This window comes from Mixophyes fleayi, chromosome 7, assembly GCF_038048845.1.
Source record: "Mixophyes fleayi isolate aMixFle1 chromosome 7, aMixFle1.hap1, whole genome shotgun sequence".
In the NCBI taxonomy this organism is placed as follows: domain Eukaryota; kingdom Metazoa; phylum Chordata; class Amphibia; order Anura; family Limnodynastidae; genus Mixophyes; species Mixophyes fleayi.
The window spans coordinates 144,350,593-144,368,435 of record NC_134408.1 but is presented as its reverse complement, the minus strand read 5'-3'; the positions used below and the strand labels follow the sequence as shown (position 1 = coordinate 144,368,435).

The 17,843-nt window shown below is 42.0% G+C and overlaps 1 protein-coding gene across 1 annotated transcript; it reads right to left on the bottom strand.

Moving 5' to 3' along the window:
• Positions 1–3,811: 3,811 nt before the first annotated feature.
• STK16 (serine/threonine kinase 16) lies at positions 3,812–14,323 on the bottom strand. Its single transcript, XM_075180997.1, has 8 exons — positions 14,176–14,323; positions 12,409–12,518; positions 8,155–8,374; positions 7,024–7,157; positions 6,208–6,328; positions 5,059–5,154; positions 4,845–4,966; positions 3,812–4,475 (listed from the first exon to the last, which is right to left on the bottom strand). Exons 2-8 carry the CDS (start codon positions 12,492–12,494, stop codon positions 4,337–4,339), a joined length of 918 nt encoding a protein of 305 aa, XP_075037098.1. The 5' UTR covers positions 12,495–12,518; positions 14,176–14,323; the 3' UTR covers positions 3,812–4,336.
• Positions 14,324–17,843: the final 3,520 nt, after the last annotated feature.

Below are 17,843 nucleotides of genomic sequence, written 5' to 3'. Positions count from 1 at the left end.
AGACAGTGGTGCACACAGGGGGGGGGTTTCTGAGTCTCTAGAAACCCCCCCTGCGCTAACTAAGTGGCCACTGTCCTATACAGCAGCCGCGGCGCTGTCAAAGAAGCGTCTGCGGCGGTGCTGTATTGTATACAGCACCGCTGCAGACGCTTCTTACGCAGCGCCGCGGCTGCTGTATAGGACAGCGCTGGCAATCCTCCGTGCGCCGCTGTCAGAGTTTATTTATATAATATATATATATATATATATATGTCTGTCCATTGCCTGTCCCCCTGCCTGCTGTTGGCCATTGTACTAACTGAGGAAAAAAAATATTGTTACTGTATCTTTAAAAAGGAATATAAGCAGATCATTGTTTTCATGAGGGCAGATTATTGGGCGTGATCTTGCTGAAGGCACCGGCCTGTTGCAATCTGAAAATACAATTTTCAGATTCTCTGCTTTGATGCCACAATAATTACAGCTTCTACCTAAACATACTCCTCAGTGACTAGAGGAAAAAAAAAAGTGTGTATCTTAAATTATTTCCCTTAAAGAAATTGGCAAGGAAATAAGGGGTTCAACTTTTTGATTGAAAACACTACATTGCTGTTCCTCAAGGTAGAACTATGAATTTGTAACTCGTTTTATAAATGATGATGATGTAATGCAGTGTTTGACATTATAATCTTCATGTGCATAAGTATGATCGTAGCTTCACATCACTATAATGCTATGGGGGACTCTACTCCTTCCACTATATAACTCTTAGTCTGTGGCTTCCTGCTGCCTCCATTCCCCTTCTCACATCATGTCACTGCCCCTGTCACATGCAGCCCTGTCCTCACTGACACATCACTCATCTCCTGATATACTCTGTGCTGCTGGGGACCCTGCTCCTTCCACTATATAACTCTCAGTCTGTGGCTTCCTGCTGCCTCCATTCCCCTCCTCACATCATGTCACTGCCCCTGTCATCACAAGTGGATCAGTGAGCTCATCTCCTGCTGCATGGAACCCTCAGATCATCTGATTGGCTAAAGGTTGTTCTCTTCCTGCCCACTTCAAAACTGGGGCCCCATTAATGAGCAAGAGATCAAGAGTAAATAACTAAGGGGCTCAGACCCTGGTCAAATGCATCTTAAAAATTACTGACATTTTTAATTGAATCAAATGCCAACATAATAAATATCCCAGGTCTGCTGAAAAAGCATCAATCTTTTCTGGAGGGTCTACAATGGTCGCCTACTCATATTTCAACCTGGTGAACTAGATCTTACTGAAGCTGCAGATCAAAATGCATTCATGATAATGGAGTAAAAGTGGAATTATATGGAGTATTTGATGGTTATATGTCTAGAATGCTTTCACTGTCTTTATATAAATGCACCTTCTAGAGCTATCCACAGACAGCCTTGTGTGGCAGGATGTAGAGCAGGTTAAACTAAGTGGTTCTGGTAAAAGGCTGCTGTTTCTGTGTTTGACTCTTCTTCTGCAACAAGCCCGCTTCTGTGAGAGGGGAGACATATTTTAGGGTTTATACTTAGCATAGAACAGCTGCACCTTTCTCTCTGGGAAGTAGGTTTTCTGTGGCAGGGGATAGTTTCTATTTGCAGACACAAGCTGCGAAAACTATTTTTGCTTTTCGCTGTGCATTGCAGGGGGAGACAACAGCGACACCTCTGGCCGCACTGTGAATAGCAGCCCTGAAGGACAAGTGGGTGGGGTATGGCGTGATTCCGTTTCAGATACCTACTTCTGCACCAGGAAGCACACTCAGCTTGAATGTGGGGCCTTCATCTAATAAATCCAGTTTTCACTATGCAGCAGTGGACCCTTGCAGTGTTTCAATTGAAACCGTTGCTGCATTGTCCATTTTACTGCTAAGAATTTAAAATAGGACTTATACTAAATATATTCCTTTATCTTTCAAGGCCCCTTCTGGGCTCTTCAGTATGGGATATATATCACCGGGCAAAGTTTATTTTCATAGACCCGAGATACGACACAGCCCAGATTGGATACAAAGAGCCAATTTCTGTTCTATCCCAGAGCAAATAATAAAAAAAAGACCAGCTCTGCCTGCTGGTAAAAATATATGACCTAGTAAAGGCTGCAGGAGGGTTTATGCTGGTAACTAAATAAGTCATCAGAAGACGTAATAACAGTGGTGAATTATGTTTCGATTGTTATAGACAACCACTTGTTTTTTTTTGGCTGAAAATAACTTTTGGGGCTGTGGTTTTTCTTGGTTCATCTGCTAATTCTCCCTAAATTGGTAGTTTGCAATATAAAATGAAGTATATTATTAAAAGCAAAATGGACCCACATTATGCCAATTTTATCTATATAGTATAAAACAAAAATCTAGATTAATAAAACTAAAGCAAATACAGTTCCAGACGGATAGTGGCGTTAGTTGATCGCTATATATGATGACTTTCTTAGGATTGCAAGGACTGAACTTGCTCTGTTGCAAAGCGGAGCTGACGGCAGCTACTATTAAATAAATATTGTGACTGTGTAGCACTTGTACATAAATTTACTAAAACGTTTCATCCTAACAGTTTGAAGGAGCTAAATGTGTTACATGATGTGATCACAGGAAATTAAACGTCAGATTGTAAATGATTAGATGAGTCCTGTTTGCTGGTGGGTGGCAATGCTCATTATATGATGTTAATTACCCGAGTTGGCTCACTAATAAACTAAGCCGCAGTAAATCGTTTAAATTACAGTCATAAAGCAGAAAAGACCTTCCCAGTAAACGTGTGTTCAATGTCATTCAACACCCTGATTCAAAGCTGGCACGTTCCTACAGAAGAGAGACAGTCAGGTCCTGGTGCGGAGTTGGGGTTACTCCTGTCTGCGCAGCGCACTGAGCACGCCAACAGAAACCGCCCCCACCCATACGTGCGTAGACATAGTTGCACCCACACTTGCGCCTGGCGAGGCGGAACAGTGCCTGTCGTAGGCCGTGTACAATAAGGGCATCTCCACGTAACTGCAAGCAGATACACTTGTCGTAGCAGCATTAAATGCGGATGCTGGCTTTAGCGCCAATGTACGCCGTTTATGACAGGGGCCAGCACTAGCTTGCAGCTTCTGATTGGCCGATTGCAAATTCACGGCTGCAGCCGATAGGTGCTTTTTGCATTGACCTTGTCTTGTTATAGGATTGTGTGGCTGTATTTGAAAAATATTTTTGTTGCTTCCACTTGTATACAAGGACTATTATATCTAGCCTAATAGCGGATTTGTTTTTCACTAGCAAAACAAAGGTTAACGAATTTTACTTGTACTCATGCCCTGGTTGTGTGTACGGGGGTCTATGTAAACGTGTGGCATATTCTACCGCTGCAGCTCAAGATGCCGCTGACAGCCTATTGGCATAAATACGCCACGTTTGTGGGCAGCTTTTTTGAGACTACGTTACGTCCATCTATGCACCAGGCTCTCAATCTTTACTCTGGCCTAATGTAGGAGAAATCTAAAATTTCTGCTCATTGGTAACACATGAAAAATTCAACCTTGCTAATGTATGCAGACACCATTTTATCATCAATAAACAGAACTCGTAGATATTATTTTGCTACAATAGTCCAGGTTTGACGATTTCTGTACTGTGACTCCCAACTGTGTTTCATATGACAGCCGTCAAGACTTTGGCATTTGGTAAACTCCCTCTAATATTCACAACGTGACGAATTGTAAGAATGGTTATAAATTACACAATTTATACAATAATCTATCGCTATGTTATATTGTATGCAAGTAATGTACGCTGCGTGCCGCTGGCAAGAGGACAGGTCAGCACATTTCCACCAAGGAATAAAATGTACAATCCAAACAGTTTTAATCACGAGTCCCCTTGAAAGGAATAGGTTATCACATAAAACATGAAGGGACGGACACAGCACACAGGTAACATGCTCCAGAGGACAGAGACGGGACACTGGCCTGAGATTAGCAGCCTCTAGAGACAGAACCACGGTCTCAGCACTTGTCTACAGCTGAAGGCGAAACGCAACAGCCCAGGTGATGCCGAATAGAGATGAGCTGATCATCTCGCGCTACGGCGTTATAAAATGTTCTTAAAAGAATATCGGAAATAAAAACATTATTCCTAAAAAGCAACAAAAAGGGTTCGGTATTGATAGAAATCGGAGACCCGAAGTCTTACTACCAGATCACCTCCCCCTGGTGTCATACGCGTTACTCCACAGTATGACAGTGGTCCGACGGGGGTGGTGCTTTGTAGTCAGATCGAAGCAGCACTTGAGTGAGGTCACTTCCTGTTACGTCATATCCTAATTTCGGCTTGTCCAGCACATACGTGAGGTCACTTCCTGTTACGTCATATCCTGGTGGTGGCTTGTCCATCCACCATGGAATGCATGGCCTCCAGTTGGGTGAGTATCGTGGAGATATGTGGCCTATCCACATGATTAACCACCATCATGGAGGAAAGCAGTAACTGTAATTCCTGGGAGTACCTGCGAGACAGAGAACCAAGGGAAGTATCAACATAACAGCCAGCACTGCCACGTATTAGGAAAAACTTGGGATAGCCAATGAAACAATGTCAGTTTTTAGAATAGCATTGAAAGGAAAAACAAAAGAAAAATACAAACAACAGCAATAAACAGCTACGACTGCGCTTTGTAAAATGCTGCATGTTCAATTGTTTTGTTTTATATTATTTGATATCTTGGAAAAAGGTGATACATTCGCTTTACAGTTCAGCATCCCATAATGCACTGCTCAGAGCAGAAGACGCTGCTAGAAGAGGCAGCGGAATCGGTTACGTAGGTATAAGACGTATGTTATAGGATTCACGTGTCCAACACCAGCAGTCATATTACCTGTCGTTTTCAGGGATGGAGAGATTATTTTGGACAGCCAGAGCCACGCTGTCACCTTTCTGGAATATCATGTCGTAGGGGCCCTCCCCAAACATCATGGAATACAGCACGCAGCCTAGAGACTGGGGAGACAACGAGCGGGATTAATAAAGGTCACCTATTCTCCTACGTAGTAGTAGTATAGGAAAGTACAAGGATTTAGGATATTACCTACCCAGATATCTGTCCTCTCATCGATCACACAGTTACTGTTGACATTGAACAGCTCCGGTGCCCGGTAGGAAATAGTACATCTCTGGGCCGCCCAATCCTAGGACACAGAACAGAGGGAGAGATGCTGTGAACGGTACAAACACTTTATATACACTGAGCACAGAGAGATCCTCTGCTTTGGACACAATCTCATCTCGTGGTTTGTCCGAATCACCGGACTATCAGATATTTGGCCGATTTGTCCTCATGTTTGAAGATTAAATCGGCCAGAACTCTGGTTCTTCCATGATCAGACGAAACGACCAGATGTGACACATTTTACATGGACCTTCATCATCATCATCATCATTTATTTATATAGCGCCACTGAATCCACAGCGCTGTACAGAGAACTCACTGATATCAGTCCCTGCCCCATTGAAGCTTACACTCTAAATTCCCTAACATACACACAGACAGAGAGAGAGAGAGACTAGGGTCAATTTTGATAGCACCCAATTAACCTACTAGTATGTTTTTGGACCTTCTTAGTTTACCTCGCATGATGATGCTACACCATCATCATCATTATCAATTTATATAGCGCCACTAATTCCGCAGCACTGGACAGAGAACTCATTCACATCAGTCCCTGCCCCCATTGGGGCTTACAGTCTAAATTCCCTAACATACAGACACACAGAATAGGTTCAACTTGTTAGCAGCCAATTAACCTACCAGTATGTATGTTTTTGGAGTTATACAAGCTGCAATATTCATCATCAGCTTCCCACAAATTCTATCCTGTCCATTTGATGCACAAACGGTTTTATCAGACCAGATTGTTGTCTGATTGCCCGTACAAGCTACGCTGGATGAATTCTTGCATATTCCTTTTAACAAACCACTTACGTACTCATGTGGGAGAGGCAAGAGAAAGACTCTCTAAATATATTTATACCAGTAAAGACTCCAGAAAAGAAATATTGATTTGCTGACAGACTATGTAACAATGACGTAGAGATGATTTTATGACAAAAAGGACCACATGTAACTACACTGCCCAGGAATAAAAGATCACATTTCACAGAGCAGGAATACAGATATTACAGGGTAAGAATAATACAGAATAACGCTGACACAGCCACCTAGGGCTGGCAGCTTGTAATACCTGCACCGCCAGCGCCTGTCGGGAACTTGTCACATCAATACGCGCATGGTTCATAGATCCCAGATCCATTAGGAGAGGTCGGTCATTCTCCTCCAGCAGCACATTGGTGGGTTTCAAATCTCTAAAGAAAACACCGGTTACAATTACAAAAAACACGAAAGGTTATCTGGATAATCCGCAAAGATTATAGAGGATTTATATCTATTTTAAAAAAATAATAATATGAAAGCTAAGAAGTTGTGTTTTTATTTTCTGAACACTAACAGATCAGGGAAAATCTGATTGATTGCCGGGGTTATAGTACCATATTCCTGTGCACCAGTTTTCACAAACATCTCCTTGTGTGTATGGCTAGAAGACAATATATAAATTTGGTCTTTTACTTTCTTCAGGTTTAAGTGGACTGAGGCAGTACTGTGTATATTAGAGCATTGTTTTGAATGCCAAAGTAGTGCTGGTTAGTTAGAAAGCTAAACAGAAGTTGTTTACTGCACGTTGCTATATTTCTGGGAAAGGTCAGCACACCTTTAGTCAATCATTTAAATTGACAATTAAAGAGCCCTGTTATCAAGCATGTATGCTGTAGCAGATACTTTCTTACATCTTTGTTTATAGATTGAACGTGGTGTATTCAGCACATTTCCATTATTCTGTGTATACCATAAAGTGTATCGGACATGGAGAAATCATCACGGCGGCCGACCATAGCGGAGATCTGGTGCGAATAAAACACCAATTTATCTCTCGATACTTCATACATGGAGTTTTAAAATAAGTTTTATTTTTTTCAAGTTCATGTCGGCTGATAGGTGGTACCTGTGAGCGTAACCCTGGTCATGGACGGCTTTCAGACCCAAACAGATCCCATGTAGAATGTACAGAATCTTCTCTTCAGACAGGAATGTGTTCTTATCCCGCAGAGCCTCCACCTCGTTCCACAACGTCCCCCGCTGAATATAGAGAAATGCGGATATATGTCAGACACTGTATTATATATATATATATATATATATATATATATATATACACACACACACACACACACACCTACCTGCATTAATTAGTTCCTAGTTTGTGCTGCAATAATAACTACATTAGTTGTATACTGAGGGGTAAATTTAATACACTTACCAAAAAAGGAAATGTGAAGGTGTTGCCCATAGCAACCACATTCTAGCTATCACTGTCTAGTTTGCACTAGATACACGATTGCTAGAATCTGATTGGTTGCTATGGGCAACACCGCAATTTTTCCTTTGTTAGAAGATTTGATAAATCTACCCCACAGTGTCTTCTAACTAATTTACATATTAGTGCAGCACAAAGAGAAACAAAAAGGGGAACTAATTCATGCAGGTAGGTGCAAGTGCTTCATATATGTCATTTTTGTTTTGTCTTCCTGTTCAGTAAGAAATTTCTTTTGATAAATACATTGGGGCTGTGACTGAACATTGGGTATGCAGTGCATGGCTGCAGAAAGGAATCCGAGGGCGCAGTAAGGTGCACTATTCGCCTAAACACGGCGATCTCACTAGTTGCTTGAGAACGTCTAGGCTGCATTCTCACGTTTAACTGCCCGTGCAGTGTTAGATTAGCAGCGAGCATATTCAGGGGTGCTTTGCAGTTTCTTGTTATACCCAGCTAGTGGCGCTGTTGTAATGATGGATCACCATAGAGAGTTATGTCTGCAATCTGGTTTTACTTCTGCGTTCCTAGAAGTTAGGAAACGTGGCCAGGTGTTTATTTTCGTGTTGTCACACAACTATGCCAATGTACACGCCGCTAAACAAAGACACAGCACCACACCCCGGAGGACAGGCGTGGGAAGAGACATGTGTTGTTGTGTCAGCTCTGTTATATTAGCGTCAGAAAACCTCCACTGAACAACGTTTTGGATTCCATTTTTTGGCCACGGGCGGACCTGCGGGTTCTGGGGGCTGCCGTTACCTGGACGAAGGGAAGCAGGAGCCAGGCTTCCCATTTGGGCCCCTTCTCGATCATTGCGTGAGCCTCCAGACGTAAGATGTTCGGGTGATTAAATAACCGGTGCATCTCCACCTCGTGCAGAGCTTCCTTCCGGTCCTCCCGGTCATGGCATAATATGCGTTTCACGGCGTAGAACCTGCCGTCGTGGACCCCTTCAAACAGATCGACATAGCTGAACCCTCTGGAACGGAGGAAAACACAACCCATCTCATATAGTTGTACAAGAATATATTATATATTAGTTGCTTCATACAATGTGTAACATTTCAACAGGTAATGTTATAAGAACGTTTTCATATATGTTTCTGAGCGTTACAAGATATTTCATATTAAATAAATGTATGTGAGGTTCTCTGGTCTTTTCCTTCTCTACAAGAACAACATAGAACTGCAATTCGTTGTGTCCAGCTCTATGAAGAGTATAAAGCCCTCAGGACAAACGATAAATAACACAAATTCACACGAGGCTCTCCGCTCTTCTGTCATTATAGGATGCGTCTGTACTATTTTCCTATATTACGCCCTTCATTATGTTGTTGAAAACGGGCTGATTATTACACAGGCAGATGAAAGCAGTGATAAACCTGAGGTCACACTTACCAATGACGGTTATTAAACTTATATATATATCCTGTATAACCATCACTTCACACAACCTGCACAAACAATCATAGAAGTGACACGAAGAGGTGAATAACAGCAGTTCCTACACTCCCCTATATACGCCTACCTTATCCATCCTGTCTGTACTACGTAGATTGTAAGCTCTTCAGTTCAGTGCTAGCAAAGGGTTTGTAACCTTTTTAAAATTAAATCTCTGTATTGTCAAGAAACTGCAGATTTCAAGCTATTTACCAATTTTTTTTTTTAGATATTGTTTGTTTCTGAGCGCCGGACAACATTTTACTTTTATTTGGTTTTATTTGTCCTTGGCTGCCGTCTCAAATTATTTTATTCACTTGTACACATTTCCTTAATTTGAAGAAGCGCGTCTTTTTCGCTTTTATTATTTTCTAGTTTGTTTTTCGGGAGTTGACCACTGTCTACGGATGCTGCAGGCTTTATAAGATGGAGGTTCAGGGGAAGGTTCTAAATGAGACACCCTGAATGTAAATTTGTATCACTAGCTTAGGGACTCACCTACAGGAGATGCCTTGACAATGGCAGGTGAGCTTAACCCCAATAAATTCTCCTTTAAGTATATTGTGACACAGTGATTTTTATATATTGTTTTTTTCTAAGCGCTGGAGAACATTTTTCTGCTATTTACCTCATACTTCGTCCTCCTCACATCCTAACTCCATTTAATTCAATCTAAGTAATAACTATATAATAGAAGCACTTTTATGGACAGCACGGTGGCTCAGTGGTTAGCACTTCTGCCTTACAGCACCGGGGTCATGAGTTCAATTCCCGACCATGGCCTTATCTGTGAGGAGTTTGTATGTTCTCCCCGTGTTTGCGTGGGTTTCCTCCCACACTCCAAAAACATACTGGTAGGTTAATTGGCTGCTAACAAATTGACCCTAGTCTGTGTGTGTGTGTGAGGGAATTTAGACTGTAAGCCCCAATGGGGCAGGGACTGATGTGAGTGAGTTCTCTGTACAGCGCTGCGGAATTAGTGGCTCTATATAAATAAATGATGATGATATGGGAGACAATCAACAATCGTGATGGCAGGTGTAGGATTAATTCTGTCACCAGGAGGCTCTGCCACGTCCACAAGAAAACCAAGAAGGATTTTGAGGTCATTCCATTCATGCTGCTGCAAATCTCCCGGTTGCAAGATTCATAGCATTGCTCCTGCATTAACCTTTACTACAATACACGCAAGATCTTGGTGTTTGGAAAGCTACTTTGCAGAATACAGAACGTGCCCCGAATTAAGAAATACGAGTTAAATCTATTGAGCTCGTCTCAACCATTCAATCTTCTAAAGTTCATGATGATGGTGAGAATGAAGAAACAGCTGATAGCGATAGCTCAGAATACTAGGCTGACGAGACAAAGTTTCATGATACGGTGAGTATTTCATCCCATGAGATATTTCTCAAACTTTTCAGATATTTACATAATAAACCTATTTCACAACATTGATTTTGTTTTATTGAGCAATTTGTAGCGCCATTTGAACAAATATTAAAAACAGTTTAAAGTAAAAATGAGTTCAATGTGTAATTACTATCTGAATAAACTACTTTTACATTTAATAAATATACTAAATACAATGTTATGAGCAAACCAACTTATACACAACACATTCCATGTTCTTAAAGTAGAAATGTGAATTTAGATTTACAAATAGTGCTAAGAAAGTAACTATTGCTATTGTTTTCCCCCCAGAAAAATATAAAACAACATCAATTTGTCCAGATGGTGCAATAGGCACCCCATGGTAAGAATCATTTGATGTCCGATTAAATAAAAAAAGATGCATGGATTAACCCAGCGCACAATCAGCAATGCCCCAATCTAAGCAGTTCCTCACATCGGGAGTAAACGTATACAACCCCTGACACTTTTATTTGCTATGATGCTTTAATATTGATGTGTCGTGTCAGGTGGCTGATGGATCACAAGATTCAAACGTTAAGCACCATTGTACTATTATAACAATGCTAAAAACAAGATTATGTACCCATTATTTTAACAATGTTTCCCGGTTTCATAAATATATACAAAGCACAGCTTAAACAGGTCCTGCAAAGATGCTTCTGTGTATAGAGAAGGTAACATTTTATTCAGTCATTTCTCATATAAAATTTACATAACACCTTAATTGTATTTGGATTATATCGCCCCCAATGTATTACTAATGTTGAATACAAAAAATAATAAAAAAAAAAAACTATTTAGCCTACTTATGGTATTTGTAGTTCCCGACGGCGAGAGCGGAATCATTGCAGGTGCCCATGACCATGGGCACTACGATTGGTTGCATTTAACCGCCAATCTTTCATTAACCCCAACTGGCCACCAATAAGGTCACCGCTTAATAAAGCAGATATTTGTTCCTCTCACCTAATTTATGGTACCCCTAAGCTGCCCACATATAGTAGTTGGTTGAGAAAGTTGGCCAATCACTGAACTGTGTGTGGCTTTGTACTGGCAAAATCTGATCCTGTTGGCAGCAAACTAGAATGAACGACGACCCTTAAATCACTCATGTTGTGCGTTCGTTTTACCAAAAGTGCAAGTGGCAATTAAATAACAACACAATTCGAATTTGTGGCCAACACGTGGCCATAGCCAAACCTTAGTAACTCCATTACTTGGCAGTGGTGCCAACTGGCCATAACAAAGTATGTGTGGGCAACATTAGATGTGCAAGAACTATCTTTGTTAAGTGCCACAGCCAAAACCCACAGCCCACCTGACACCAGTACTTCATCAACCAGTATCATTGTCACCACATTAAAGCTCCCTTTAACCTGATACTAGGCAATATGAGGGATAACTAGAGATGCTCAGGCTCGGTTCCCCGAGAACCGAACACACCTGAACTTAGCAGATCCGAGTACCGAGCCGGCTGCGTACCCTCGGAATTGAAAACAAGGCAAAATGTCATTGTTACGTCATCGGATCTCGCGAGCTTCGGATTCTATAAGTACCGCCTTCCACAGCGATCCAGCCGTGGAAGGCGGTACACAGAAGGGGTAGCACGGTGCTTGGCAGTCTCTAGTGCAGTTGGGCAGCGTCATAGGTAGAAAAGAAAGAGGAGGGGTAGCAGTGTTCATCATAGTCTACAGTGACTTTCAGGAGAGCTCTATTGCTAATTGCCATTGCTGAAATACAAATAATCGGACTGGCAGGCTTGGTCTTCTAAATCTGCAGTCTTTGTTTGAAAGTGTATGAAAATAATATTGTGACCTGTGAGGTGGTCAAAATTGACTGCAAATGACTTGATTAGTGTTATCGAGGTTAATAATAATGTAGAGTGGAAAAAACGCGCAAAAATATGTGATTTTAGCAACAACAACAAAAAATAAAACGGGATTTATAGGGGGTTGGCTTGGGGGATCAGGATCCAAAACCAAAACACGCACGGGTGGTTTTGCCAAAACCTAAACCAAAACACGAAGTTAATCCACATCCAAAACCAGAACACAGGGGTCAGCGAACATCTCTGGGTATAGTCACATTCACCAATTCTGTTGGTACCGACACTGCACTGAAACATTCCATGTCCTTGGATGACAGATGACGCTTACTCACCCCTCACCCAGCTTCTGCACAAACAGGTAACGCTTGTTTTCAATGGTTATGACCCCTCGAGAGCAGATACAGAGAGTAGCACCCATCGCCCCTCATACATGCTTCAGACTCTGGAATGGGAAATAAAGGCCAATAAATCATAGAACAGTGAATACATAGCACAACTTGTTTTAGAAATACAAAGTAACATTCCATAAAATGACAATAGTCAGAGCGCAATGCGGATCCATTTCCTTAAGCTATTGTTTCGTTTTCAAAAATCCTCGACTAGTTTTATACTTTAAGGGAAATGTTTCATCCCTAAAGGAATAGTTTAATATTACTACATATAATACAGCATTTTGACATTGGTGCTGCCTCTAAACGTGGTATGACTCTTTGTTTAGCACGTCCTTTGGCATAGGGTGGGGGGGGGCCCTCTCTCTTTTTCAGATGTCAGCTCATATGGACAATGAAAATTCATCATCCTATTGGCTGCTGAGGTCCCTTTCCCTGTTTTAAGAGACAATAGCTGGAGATAAAGGTTATTAGTTACATAAAAGCAAGTGATAACAAAACACTGAATGGGTGCCAGGAGAAAGGAAAATAGTGCAAACAAAAAAGTACAGCTACAGTTATCCAGGATCGGATTGTGCGTTGAAAAGGAAACACAGAAACAGAAAAGAGGGGAGAAGCCGTATCTATACTAAATACATACAAAATGCCAAATTCACACTAATATCTTACACACAGAAGGAATATACACACACATATATATATATATATATATATATATATATATATATATATATATATACACACACACCGTATTTCCCCATGTATAAGTCGCACCTTAATTTTGGCCCCGGAATTTAAAAAAAAAAAAAAATTACGGTAGCTGACAAAAAAGGCAGGGAGAGTGTAATGGCCGGCTGCTCTGATTGTGATCAGAGTTGCCGGGCAGCACACTCTCCCTGCAATCGGCCCCCCGCCCGCTGACACTGTACCTCTGCTCTCCTCCTGGATCCCCATTGCCACTGTGCCTGTCCCCCTCCTCCTGGATACCCGCTGCCAGTGTGCCTCTGTCCCCCTCCTCCTGGATACCCACTGCCAGTGTGCCTCTGTCCCCCTCCACCTGGATACCTGCTGCTAGTGTGCCTCTGTCCCCCTCCTCCTGGATACCCGCTGCCAGTGTGCCTCTGTCCCCCTCCTCCCGCCACTGTAACGCCGCCCCGCTAGCCCTCGATCCCCCCCTACTGCCACTGTAAAGCTGCCCCGCTAGCCCTCGATCCCCCCCCCCACTGCCACTGTAACGCTACCCCTGTATAAGACGCGCACAGGTTTTAGACACAAAAATTTTGGGAAAAAGATGGGTCTTATACATGGGGAAATACAGTATATATATATATATATATATATATATATATATATATATATATATATATATATATGCACTTTGCATTTTACAGACAAAGCACAGTACATGCAATGAGACATTTATGCATTTGCACAACCCACTGAACAGGGCATCATTGCAGCATAATGAAGAGTTGTTAACATGCAGCACCATAAATGGATTTATTAATATGATCAATACAAAAGACTACATTCATCATGTTACTCTGCACTAATTCCCCCCTATAAGGGGACGTCACTGCCTACATCCCCCTATATACTGGGCCTATTGCTGTCAGTGGATCTGTTGGATCTCCCAAGTGATCCAGTCATTGTCCCTATAGTATAATACAGCTCAGTGTGGCCGGGGACTGGGGGGTAACGGGGGATTACCGGCGTCCTCAGCGCTCCAGCCGGTCACAGAGAGCCTCTGGCCCCGATCCTACCCGGGACCCGGTGATGCCAACACAGCAGCTCCCGGCTCATCCCGGAACCATCATGGCCGAGAGCGATCAGCTGGCGGCGCCGCGTGATGACATCATGGAAAGGCGCCTCCAGCCAGAGGAGGTCATGTGACCGGCGTTACTAGGTTACCCAAACTACTATTAGGTCCATCATTATTTATTTATTTATTTATATGTATGTATGTATATATATATATATATATATATATATATGTATATATATATATTTTACACACACACACACACATATATATATATATATATATATATATATATATATATGTATATATATATATATATTTTACACACACACACACACATATATATATATATATATATATATATATATGTATATATATATATAAAACTATATATATATCACTACTTATATATTACTGTGACTGGATCACTATTACATTAAAAAAAAAAAATAGCGCAGGGCACTTATTTATGTAATTGCACGTGCACTTCTTTTTGATATTGAGTATATTGTGAGATAGGAAATCATTATTTCTGAGACCAGGGTAGAAAATTTGGTTTTCCTGCTGTAACCTTTCAAAAGCAAACACCTTATTTCTGATGTATATAGCTGATACAATGAGCCTTTGTTTAGAAAGTCTGCTGTGTATTGTGATGTGGGAAAATGACTTGTTAGAAGTTTAAACCTGTTTTTAGGATGTATATTCTGCAACTGTTGGAACAAAAAGGTGTAATGCTAATCAGGCCTTTTGATGTGTGAGGTTTAACTTGGAGACAGGAAGGTTTACTTTAAAACGTGCTGCGTCTCAAACAAAGATGCAGGATATCACAGCAAGGTTTTTAAGAATTTCATAGCTATAGTATAAATATTAGTGGCTTTGCAATGAATGTAAATCCATGTTTGTGTAAATAGAGTACATCCTGATTCTAAAAATAGATTATTTCGGAACTGTATAAAAGATGAGCTGTGTGAGCATGTAATGTATCATTCTGATGTTCCATCTGACCTGACTACTGATACCTTAAATCAGTGGGACTGTCCTTCTCAGGACACTTGAGCAATAAACATTACTCTGCTTTAAAGACCTGCTTGACAACTTCTTCAATATTGCTGTAATCTTGTGACCTGCCGATTAGACCCTAAAATCGAATCCGTTCGCTGGCTGTCTGAGGTTTGGACCCAAGCTTTTCCAGTACCCCCGCTCTGCCTGCTACCTGCAGCTCTGGTCAGTGTAATGAATAGGCCAGGGGGGATCCATCCACAGCAACCCAGATCCATAGTAAGAGGTCCAGAGTTACCAGCCCAAGTGTACCAGCACAGGAGTACACTAGCAGTGACAGTTACCCAGAAGGAACGTGGTTCTGAGCGCCATAAAGGAGCTCAGTGATGGCACCATTATAAGCCCCTCCTACTGCAGCAAGAGGGCGCATTTGGGATAACAAAAGGGAACGGTGGCAAAGTAAGCCCAGCCGGTTCCCAGCAACAACAGACAGGGTGGCATAGGCGGTCCATCCTGTCACAATTACATATCTATATACACATACAAAGATACTGTATCCTGTGTATAATATTATATACTGCAGCACTTGCGGTGTTACTGATATACTGATGTAATATATATTCTATGTATACTACTATATAAAAAGCTAATTCCTTGGTGGTCATTGTACAATAAACTCCTTTTCCTTTTGGTCCAATGTACAACAGAGCCCAATCCCTGGTGGCCAGGGATTGGGCTCTGTTGTACATTGGGATTGGGCTCTGTTGTACACTGACCCACCTCAGGCTGAGGTGGGTCAGTGTACAACAGAGGCTATTATGTGGAGGCGGAATGCTCCAACCTTACCCCGAGGGAGCGCCATTTACCATAAACATCGTTATCTATTAGGGGTCACTGAAGAATCCCATTGATCTTCCCCTCCCATTTCGTCACATATATTGTTGTTTCCCCTCATTCAGAAAAACACATTGCTTTAGTTTTATCTACTGAGTTCACCATATTTTTTAAGGCAGCATAACCAAGCCCTCCCCCCCCCCTCATTTGAGCCCTGGCACCTGCTCCGTGCAGATTTTCCTGAAGCCCCCCCCATTTCTCTTACCCAGTCTTGACAACAGATAGGACTGAGCATGGTGGAACGAGATGTGTGTATGTGCAGACCATAGGAAGCCACAAGCATGGATGTTAAGTGGCCTCAAGCCCAGCTTTCATTGGGGCTGTATATCAGAAATGGAGGAGCCCCTCCAAATCTAAAGTAGGTTTCTGGGGGCATTTCCACACCTGGGGCAAACAACTCAAACTGGTCACCCTGCTCTATGTAGCTTGCCATAGTAGAACTGCTCTGTGATGATTACAGTTCTGTATAGTAAGCTTAGTACTTTTACAACTACTGGAGATCCTTAGGCTGCCTACCTATGCTCTATGGTATATAGAGCCCTGATCATTGCTGCTTACATGAATGTGTTTTTTATGTGTTCATGACTAGGTAAAATTGCCAGTTTCTTAAAAGTTAGTAACACTTTTCAAAGATATATATATTATGATACGGGCATCCTCTTGGTGATGCACATACGAGCAACTTCTTGCTGAAAACAGTTCTTTACTGTTCCATCACAATAACACAGCATACACTTTCCGTCAGGATGGCACTAGGCAACCTAAGCATGGCTTGTCCCAGCTTCCCTCTCTGGTCACCGGCCACTAACTGGCATAGGTCACAATGCCCAAGTGCACAATACAGTCTTTTATCCTCCACCCAAACACTGCAAACCATTCACAGACAACAAATCAATAACACCCATATGATGCACCTGTGAGTTTGTGTGTTATGGGAAAGACTGTGTGGGAATTAACCCTGTCTGCAGCCTGTACCTGTAAACCCTTGGGATCTCTCCTGTTCCTATGCAGGAGGTGTGTCAATATAGGCCTCTTTGTTACACATGTCTTACATCTGTATGCTTCTGAACCAGGGGAGGGCTGGCAAATTTTAGTCCAGGTGGCAAGATTCAACTCAGTAGCCTATTACGAACATTTTAAAGGGAAAAAAAATTGGAAGGGCCCAGTGACCCAGCCCAAGGTAGACCACTATAAGACCAGCCCTGCTCTGAGCCTAGGTGCACTGCTATACATGTGTGTAATCCTGTCTGCAGCCTTAATCTGCAGACTGTCAGCTGAATAGCTGGTTCCTCCTGATATATAGTGTTTTCTAGCCAGGCAACATGTGTCCTCTACTACATTCCATATAAGTCACCTTGTTACCTTCTTAATCGCTGCTCCACTTCCTGCTTTCACTTCCTGTCTTGCAACGTCTTTTTCTTACTTTTTGCTTTGATGTTTACGATAAGAATATGGTGCAGAAGTAACTAAGTAATGTCACTGAGCACAGTGCACACCACTAAGGGGGGGAAGGAAGCCGGTGCTGATTACCACTATGGCAAGAGGTGCCGGGAAGAGCCTCAGCTCTTATCAGTGCAGGGTTGGTACTTTTGAAGAAATAGGAATCCCACTCTTTTTTGGGATTTTTGCCCCAACCCCATGTTGACCAGGTTGGCAGTATTACAGGGGGGCACTACAGAGCGCAGCGGGGGGTAGTACTGCATACTCACCAACATTTTTTTAT